The 10,730-nt window shown below is 36.6% G+C and overlaps 1 protein-coding gene across 1 annotated transcript in view; it reads left to right on the forward strand.

The window, feature by feature from the left end:
• Window positions 1–8,914, forward strand: part of LOC131076550 (GABA transporter 1-like) — a 74,861-nt gene extending 65,947 nt beyond the window's left edge. Inside the window, exon 3 of the mRNA XM_058013788.2 lies at window positions 8,688–8,914. Within this exon, the coding sequence (XP_057869771.2) occupies window positions 8,688–8,914 (227 nt within the window). The remainder of the gene's footprint in view (window positions 1–8,687) is intronic.
• The last annotated feature ends 1,816 nt before the right edge of the window (window positions 8,915–10,730 follow it).

A 10,730-nucleotide genomic window follows, 5' to 3' on the forward strand; every position in this document is an offset into this window, starting at 1 on the left:
AAGAAGTAGAAAAGAATAGAAAGCTTGAGAGAGAAGTCGGTGCATGGAGAACATATTTCAGTCACATCAATGAACCTTTGGGACGTCAGGATCCAGTTAGATCACCATTGCAGGCATTGCCCCTTCAATCAATCAATGAAGCAGAAAGATTCAGGAATATGGTTCAGCGTACATGTAATTGGATGGATAGATCTCACACGGTGGCCATTGAGTTTATTACAAGGATGTCGAAGATCACCCATCAGGCTATCCAAGTTCTTGAGATAATCCACAGATTGATGGCAACAGTAGCTGCATTTGCCCATACCAAGGACGTTGTCATCCCTGTCTTGAGAGTTATAAGACATACATCTAGAAAAATTTTAGCACAAGAGAGGATCTTAGAAGGTGATTCTCACAGTTTGTTTCAGTGGTCAACCTTACTCCATATAAAGAGTGTTCTCTTTGAGGACATCAATATTAGATGTGGTCAAGTTGAGGAGGTGATCAATCCGATCCAGGACAGAGTATTTGAGGTACTTCGTACCATTCTTGGCAGAAGGATCGAGGTCGAGACAGATGTGGATTTACAAGAGTTTGAGGATAGAATCACGATCATCTTTCGCAAGGACGCAGATGTTACAGATGAGCAGTATGATCAGATGTATGCCACCATGCTCCTGATTGATAGAACAAAGGAACTTGAACCTACTTGGGACACAGCTCTTCTAGATGCATTTGATCAGGTTATCCACTTAGAAGAGAGTATCAAGAATCTTCCCGAGATTCCAATCACAGAAATCGGAGAAATTGTGACAAAATTCATTGCATATGCTAAGAAAGAGAATTGGAAGGGGAATAAGATTCTAGATGAAAGGTTGTTACAGATGACATGACATCTTAATTCTCATTGGCTGATACCTCCTAGATTTTTGTGCCAAATTTAATATTTGGCTATGTATTTAATGTTGTTCAGTAAAAAGGAGGTCATTTGTAACAAACCCTAATTAGGGTTTAGGTGTCATGATCTTGTCCGTTGATTTACTTTCAATCTGGACCTTTCATTGTAATTGGGGATGCTATTTATCCCCCCATTTTCATTTCATTTGTAATAGTCAATGAATAGAGAATAGAGTTAAGAGTGAAATAGAGAGATTAGAATTGTAAGCAATTTTTATTTTGTAGCAAGATTGAGTCTTGAAGAGAGAAGTTCAAGCAATTGTTGTATATGATGACTTGGAAATCAATAAAATATTGAAGTTATGGTGTTTTGTTGCAAGTTCCTTGAGTTATCTTCATGGTTGTTGGATGTACTTGAATCACGCTCAATCAAAGTAATTTGTTAATTAGAAAGACTAAGTGTGAGATTTGATATTTGGTAGGATTCGCAATCCAAACCACTAGCTTCTTGCTGATTGTAAGAACGCCTTGCGTGGTCGACTGGAAAACACCTTGAGTCCTTAACCTTCAAGCATTTTCGTGTCTAGGATATGTACCTTCGTAGTAGTGTCCTTGGTCTTTGATGCATTGAACATCATTATTACCTTAGAAGATCGCACTAATTTCAGTTGAGTTGTTGCCTTATGGCGAAATTGAAATTGGTTGAGTCTTGCCAAATCTCATCCATGCTAAGTCGTTCATAGGGTTAGGCTAGATTAGATCTCTTAAGCCCTATCTTTTCCATTTTTTTTTTTTTTGAAAGTTCCTTTTAGATTAGTGAAACCTTCGAACTATTGAATCCGTAAGAAGCCTTGAAGGAAACAGCAAATCACATCATACCACTAAAAAAGCTTGTCCACACGTGGAGACCCCACTAAAAGAACCTTGGAGTCCACCTAACTGATCCTTTTTGCAGATCTTCAGCAGTTAGAGACTATTTTCTCAAGAGAGGATAAGATGCCTGTCGGTATTTTATTCTGTGTATGATTGTGTACAAAATACACGTCAACATAACCCTACCTCAACACATGATGTAAGCCTTTTTAAACACAAATAATGATAGAATCAATTATTAAATGATGTAATATATCAAATAGTGTTAATATATTAGAAAGGAAATAATACTAATAAATTACTAGAAAAGTGTTAATTAAATATATTTATATTTAATTGATTTAAAATAATTAATATGTTTAAATTATGCTAAATGGGAAATAGGAATCACTTTATATTTAATAATTAATAGTTAATGTGCTTGTATAATATTAAATATATTTATATTTAATTAATTAAATATGTTTAATGTATTAAGATTAGGCTTTATGCGTTTCTCGTGGACGCCCCCCCCCCCGCGGGAAGTGGTGGGACGGGAAGCCGCAACCCAGGCTGTGACTACCGTCACACCCCTCCCCTCAGAAGGGAAGTGGTGTGACGGTAGTCGCAGACTAGGCTACGACCCGTCACATCCCTTCCCATGGAAGGGTCCCTGTGGAGGGACACGATCACTCCCCTCCATGGATATTAAACCCAAGCAATCCGTAGGGTCAAGGAAAAAAATAGGGAGAAAAGGCAAGGGAGACAGCGCAGGGTATAAAGGAAACTGCGGACAACAAGGAACTGCAGATTGGAGACCAGACTGCGGGTGCAGACAGGTAAGAGGTGTCACAGAATGTATGTGTAAATAGATATAAGTAATAATATCTAATATATATATTAATGAATATAAATAATGAACATCTGAATACATATGTTGATGAAAGGTTCTTAGGTGTTAATGAATATGTATGAACATAAGTAATAAATACATATCAATGAATAGTAGGAATATATGTTAAGAAATAAATGGGAATATTGGTTAATGAACATTTTTATGAATATATGTTAGGGAATACATGTTAAATCGAGAATATGTAAATGTGGATTATGGAATGGAAAATAGTAATAAAATGCAAAAATGTATTATAAATGTGATTACATGTTGGAGGCTATAGGGAGGAAACTCCCTTAGTCTAAGGGAGGGATTATGATAATCCCTAATGCAATATATATAATGAATATCTATATGCATAAATATGGCTTGGTTGACTAAGTTCATCCAAGAAGAGACGGATCTGGTCGGTCCCCTCTAAGGACTTGGATGATGAGATGCATCATCCAAGGCAAGGAATTGACATATGGTCTTCCTTGGATGGCTTGGGTGTAAGAAATTACACCCAAGACAAGAATCAAATTAACCTTCGATTTTCTAGATGGCTTGGGTGTAAGAAATTACACCCAAGACAAGAATCGAATTAACCTTTGATTTCTTGGATGGCTTGGATGTAAGGAATTACATCCAAGACAGGAATCGAATTCACCTTCGATTTCCTAGATGGCTTGGAACCCAAATGGCTTCCAAGAAGGCAAGCTTCACAGCCGCCTAAGGACATATCTCCGTATGGCATTCATATCCTTTTTTATTAGATGAGAATTGTGATTATGTTAATTAAGTATTTGAAAGTTAAATTGCAAGTTAGATTAGTTATATATATATATTTGTTGTATTCTAACAATCTGTTTTGCAGGACAGTGATCTCTAAGTAGTAGGGATTACATTCTTAGCAACAATTTCACAAATCTCTCCCATACAAATGAGAGAAGAGGTGTTTATATAGAGTTTTGAAAATAAATGAAAGGTCCAGATCAAACAAAGATCAACGATCGAGATTAAAGCAATAAATACCCTAATTAGGGTTTCCAATAGTTATCCAATAAGAACAAATAAAATAAAGACAAGTGGCACGAGGAGCCTTCTTCTAGAAGGATGCATCCTTATCCTCTTTCTACAGCAGCATGTTCGATGAACTTGGACACAAGAGGATTGACCTCTTCCATAATGACATATGGCAGCATGTTTATCTTGAATTCCATTATGTCCAAGTCATCAGCATATGTGGCAAAAGCATTCTCCCATTCCAATTCTTGTTTCTGAAAGGTATCCCTGATGGAAAAGAAAGTTGATGCCTTAGTCAAATTTTGCTTAAGGATTGGCCCTGTGACAGTGAAGAAATTCTCCTGAGCTTTGATACTCAAATTTTCCATGTGCATTTCATTTTCCCGAATTGTTTCTTTCCGAAGTATATCAGCAGCCACAAAGAAAATCTTGTTCTGAATCTCTTTGATCAACTTCTCAATTTTGACACCATCAACCTTTACCTTTTCCAGAACCTCACTTCTTGCAATTAATGCCCAATACAATGTGTTGAAATCATATGCAACCCCAGCTGCAAGCACCTGTCCATCCATTAATCTTGTTTGGGAATTCCTTTCAACACCTTTAAGCATGGGATTATTCTATCTTGAATAGCATGAAGATCTTCCCACACTTTTGACATGTCCTAAATTCTAGAGAGCAATGAAGAAGTTTGTCCATATGCCAACATCAATTTTTTCACAAATGTGACAACTTCTTTACTACTGCTTGCCATCCATTCTTTAGTCTCTTCATCTGTCACTTTCCCTTCTTCCAAGTTCCCAACTGTTTCTTGTGGAAGAGTCAAGAGTGGAGGAGTTGATGCATCTCCTTGATTAATGGGTTTGGTAAGTGTTGAATATACTTCTTCAACTGCTCAACTTCCTTCTTGTACTCCCTTTTCTTTCCTATTTCCTTCTCCAATCTTGCTGTTATCACTTGAACTTGCACCCCTGTTTGCTAAGCTATCAACTCAGCAGGCTTGTGACACATGGGAACCCTCCTAGGCCTGTGGGTTGCCTAAAAAATGGAGTGAACCTCCAGAGTAAGCTGGTTCTTTTCAGATTCTGTACCTAAACTAACAATTTCTTCAGGGAAAAGAGTAAGGAGGAGAACATGTAAAACTAAAATTTAAATCTGAGGTGATTGCACCAGATGATATTTTTGAAATCTAACTAAGCAAAAGACACACAGTACAACAGTGATAATAAACCTCTTTTACAGTAACCAACAACCCATGATCTTTGCATCAATGCTTCATAAGAAGGCTGGATAATCACAGTCCTAAGAGGAAAAATCCTTTTCACAACCTAAGACTATTAATCACTAAAACACAGCTTATGACCTGCAAGTAGTATATATGTTTCTGCATAAGGCATCAAAAGGAAATGTAAATTTTAAGTGGGGCAAAAGCCAACCACCAAAGAACTGACTAACCCTGAAGATGCAATAACAGAGAAAGATGAGAAGTAGAGAAGTAAACCAAGCTATTATCCTTGCCAAACAGGTATCACCAAACTTTATAACTCCTGAAAATGTGTTACAAAGACATCCCTTCCTGCAGAGAGAACTAAAAAATTACAGTCTGCTCCAAGATGAATGAATCAGAACCCTTACAAAAATGAAGGCTCCCAGTATATATGCCTTTTTCCAAAGTTATCAAGAAGACTCCACCTCCTCATTTTAGGTCGAGCAAACTCAAAAAACCTACCTTTTGGGCCTCAAAAATATCTGAAAAGGGATAAACCTGAGCCAAAAGGTTAAGTCATCCATTCTGCAACCATAAAACCTCATAAATGCAACATAAATGACCCTGAAATGTCTCTGACAGGCCTGCAAGCCCTCATAAATGCAAAAATATCCCTCCCTGATCTCCAAACAAAATATCTAATAAAGTGATTTTTGTTTTAAAAATGTATTATTATCTGGTCAGACATTTGTTTGATTTTATTTTCATTTATATTTAAAGGCTTTAATAATATAAAAATAACAGAATTGTTTTATTTAAAGTGATAAATAAATAAATCACCTTAATAAGACAATTTTATTATTTTTATTTATTAAATAATAAAATGTAATAAAAATATATTTAATAAAAGTGTTTGATTTACACTTTAATAAATAAAAAATTTTATTATATTTTATTATTTTTTAAATATAAAATAAAACCTATGTTTGATCAAATAATGATAAATAATAATAAAAAAGAAAAACTTTAAAAAACATTTGCTTACATTTCTTTGAGGGCGTATTTTTGAGTTTTAAAAAATACTTGCTAAGTAAATTGCAAGTGGGGACATTAAGTGATATAAGATCACTTAGGAAAAAATGCAAACAGATTACATCGCACCCCCTCCTTAGGTATTTCACGGAGAGAAAGAGAGGGGGAATAAAAAGAAACAAAAAGGGGAAATGAAAACCTAAAAGTCTTCATTCCTCTTTGCATTTCGCCATTCTGGAAACTTTGCTCTGCATCTGGGTGCCGCTAGGGTTTGAGCTGGGCACGAAGGGAGAAGAAATATCAGTCATCTTTCTGTTCTGGGCGCCGAAATGAATGCTGGGCCTTCGTTTTTGCTTACGGCCTGCTCTTCTCTCTGCGTCTTTGCTAGTTTCGGGCTCATTTTATGGAGCCGCTGTGGAAATTTCCTGTGTTTCTGAGTATTTTCTGGGCGTTCGAAATGAGTGCTTCCTTGCTGGGCGCGATTCTTTTTTTTCACCTTCCATCTGTTATACTGCTCACAGGTTCGCTATCTTTACCGCTTCTGAAGGAAAATCGTTTTTTTTTTCTGAATCATTTCATGGCATTCGAACTTGCTTTCCTGGGTATTTCGAAAAACCTTGAAGAAATAGATAAACACATAAATGCACGTTTGAAACCCTCCACGGTTTCGACTTTTATTCCTTGCATCTGTTATAGTTCTGATTTTATTGCAATGTTTAGCTACATACTTCTTGCTTTTTTGACATTTGTAGTAATTCAAAAGTGCAGTTTCCAAAATCTTCACTTTGCCCAAAGAATAATTTTAAAAACACTTAAATTCTTCCTCAAATTCGAAGTGATCTGCTTCCATTTTGTTCATTGCCTGAAAATTGGTCACATTTCTGAAGTTTTTGATGAAGTCCTTCAATCTCTTGGCCTGTCCCAACTCCACTATGCCTTGCGAACAAGTATTCAAAGTCTTGCTTGTATCCAAAATTAGATGACAGAAAAACCTTCAGTACTGTTCTTGTTTTTTAACCCAAACTTAACCTCTAAGTACTTAATTTCAACTTCATATTTTATACCATACTTTCCACTACCTTATTCCAGGAATTGCAGAGAATTTTGTCATAATCTCACTTTTTTATATAGTCTTTATTGTGATACTTCCAACAATAGCAACTTGGCATTTTGTTGTGCATTTGAAACAATATATCTTTGGCCAATCCTAAAGATGGTGCAAGAAAGTATCGTCGAATTGAAATGAACACATTTTACAAAGAAATGCTGACGCCAAGCTGAAACAAAAATCTCAACAGACCTCTTGCATAGAATCAAAAATAAAGAATCCTTCAATCTGGCTTCTCTTGCATATTAAGCTTCCATGCTTTTTAAGCTGGCAGAATGCAATCGCAGGATACTACCCTCTTTTACCAACCATTATCATCTGTATTGCATCATAGCTGAGAATCTTCAACTGCTGGGTGCAACTGCATCATCATTCTCATGATCTCTGTCTGCCTTGACAAAGCGACCCTTAACATGCTTCCTTACATCAGCTTGAGCCTTTCGTGATTCATAGCGAATGTGTTTTTCATATCTCCTTGTCTTTTTCTTCTCCTTGTATCGCAACATTGCATTATCTCTAGCTTGAGCTAATTCTTCACTGCTGAGCTTGGTTGGGTTTCGTTCTGGGTCCCCTTTAAACAACAAGGAGAGTTCATTATCCTGGCCAGTTTCTATCCCAACCTTTGTTGAGCTGGATCCCAAACCTGAGTTGTCTACCTTCACAAAAATTCTTGCATCCTGTGCATTCAGGTCTAATGAAGATCTTTCCAAACAAGCAATCTGTAATGGAACCTTAGGCGACCCTGGGACTTGAGCTCCTGGCCCAGCAAGATTGTCATGGAATTGTCGAATGATTTTTCTTCATATTCTTTAATCTCAGATTCACTAATATCACTGTCACTTTCACTGGACAAATCCATCGCAACACTAACCCAGCTCAGAATAAAGCGGAATGATGCCAATTTCTAGGCCCTATTAGGTGCTCCACAAGTCTTTTGATGAACCTCATTGCTGTGTGCATCTCTGAATGACTGTTTGGACTGAAAATGGTGAAAAACAACATCAAAAACCCTCCCTTTGTCATCTGCCACTTAATGCTGCGCATTAAAAATAGATATTTTATGAAAACTGTAGCTGCCATTTTAACATTATTCTCTTAAAATCTGAATATTATTTCCAAGGACGCAGCTGTCTTGAATTTGTTGAAATGTCTGATCAATCACGCCTTTTCCAGTTTATCATAAAAAATCTTTTAGGCTTGATGCATAAAATGTCGTCTTGTTGATCATTTGTAGATATTTGCACATCTTATTCACGTTCAAAAAAGAAGTCTCATCATGCTTATTGGCTGATAATGTGATTGCATACTTGCGTTTTTGTTACTCTTCTTCCTTTTATCACCAGCTCTGACATGATTTGATTGTATGAAACCTTGCCATTCTTCACATGAGCTGGGCTCAACCCTTGTGGGAGCCGCATTCATCTCCACTCATCTTTGTGAATTTCATGACCAGCAAGCTGTCCTTTTTCCTTTTCCTGCACATGAAACGAACTTGTTAGCAAAAAATGCATATGTATGGTGATTTTCCTTTGATTTGATTTTTTGCCTTTCAAGATTCCTTTGAGATGCGAGTTATATGCATTTGATGCATGTAGGGATCATATATATATATGCGTGCATTAGTACACATGTTGGAAATGCAATCAGCCATTGCTTAGAACAAAATGTTCTAACGCATTGCTTGTTTCAACCTTTTTTGCAAATATCAGAAGGAAAGCATCAACGGACCAGGGTGGAGCAGCAAGACAAAGGCAACATCGAGCGTACCTCAACTGTTCCAGTCATTCAGGCAATGACTGGTTCCATTCTCGACATGCCTTTCCTCATTTTTTCCTTTGTACTTGTGCATACATATATGTATATTTCCTTTCTGCACTGGATGCACGTAGCTAGTCTCACGGCTCTTTGTGTGGGACGCATGTTTGAATATGAATAAAATACTTCTCTTTTTCAATGAGATGTTTCTCTCTTTGTTATTACAGACTAGAAGTACTTAGAAACACCATCTTTAAAACACAAAAATAGAGAATTAGTATACACTAACTTTCTTTTGTTCATGCTAGCATTTCTCAACCTATTTTTCAGCCAGGAGCAAAAAATAGGTAACACTTGCCTTAATGGAAGTGATTGAATTATCCAAGTCCTCAACTTCTTCCTCCTTAGTGTTTCGACCTAAGTTGATAGTTGTTATTTCATACTCCTCAGGAGTAATATCTTCTTTTGCCTCATCAATTTTTGCCATAGCTATTTGAATTGAACAACAGTTTGCTTCATCCCTTTGAATCAAAGAAAACCTCTTGGTGTCTTCTTTACTACAACCTTTTCCAATCAGGCCAAGAAATCCACTATATCATCTTCTTGTTGAATCTCCATAAGCGTCTTTACCTTCATCCTCTCCTTTAACCAATCAAGAATTGTGGGCTGCTTAATTCCTTCTTCTTCTTGATTACTTTCTACACCTGGATTATCCTCAACTCCCCAAATAACAAAAATTATTCCCTCTTGGAATTCCCTATCTAAGATATCCATCTCATTTTTAGATTCAATTATTTATGTATATGAAAGAGATGGTGGTTCTTGATCCTTCTCCTGAATCGATTCCACATTTCTTTCTTCATGAATTGGGGAAGAGATCTTCGTTTTAGTTAGTGGTTCATCCTCAAGAATTAATATATTGTTCAAATTTCTAGATGTGGCAGAATGAGATGGGCCTGATTTCTGTTTCTTTTCAGCAGCTTTCTCATTTACAATTTTCTTCCCTTTTGACTTTGCTGAACCTTCAACTACTTCCTTTCTTTTTTCTTCAATTAATACTTTCAAGTGACCCAACACTTTAAGATGCTCCTTCATTATTAGAAGAATGTGACTCCATGACGCCCATCAAATTGTAAGGGACATATATCTTTGTTTCAACTCTTGGACTCGTTGATCAACCCACCATTGTGTTTATTTGACAATTGGCCGCATCAAGGTGACCAAATTTGCAATCTCTAGATCAGACCATCTTACTGGAGCAAGAGGCCTATTCTCATCATAACATGGTTGTGTGTATTCTCCATCATCCTCTAATTGGTCAGGCACACGGAAGAGCTCAGTTATTCTAATCAAATTTACAAGTAATATTGACCATAGCCTTTTCCTAATATCAAATTCATTTGCAACATTCACCCAAAAGTCTTCAAGATCCATCATGTGCTTGTACTTTTCTCCATTTACCAATCCAATATGATTATGGGGATTGAAATTAGCTCTGGATCGGTAGAAGATAAATGGATACCATTGCATCTCCAACCTTGCACTTTCAGCTGCTTGTGCTATTGAACAGGATTCAATCATTTTTCCAATAAAAAATGGAAAGGAAATTCCAGTCTTGTGCTTTGCCATCTGGAAACCTTCATATATTTCTAATTGCCTCAAAACTTCAAGTAGTATCATTCTGTTGGTGGGATAAATTAGAAGTCTGTAAGGACATCCGGTAAATCCTTGGACCCTCACATATGTGAATCTTGAATACTAAATAAACCAGGATCCAAATGTTCTTATTGAGTCCTTAGCTTCCTGAGTCAGTCTTTGATGAGTTCCCCCCTGCAGTATTGTAATGATATACATTAAAAAAACATCATTCACTCACTTGAAATGAGACTTCTCATAAAGCTATAGCTGTGGGTAGCAATCATATTCCTTGAATTCATTTTCACCATTGCCTACTACCTTACAAATTAATCCTATGTACCTATAATTCCTAGCCAATA

Source organism: Cryptomeria japonica, chromosome 7 (genome assembly GCF_030272615.1).
Source record: "Cryptomeria japonica chromosome 7, Sugi_1.0, whole genome shotgun sequence".
In the NCBI taxonomy this organism is placed as follows: Eukaryota; Viridiplantae; Streptophyta; class Pinopsida; order Cupressales; family Cupressaceae; genus Cryptomeria; species Cryptomeria japonica.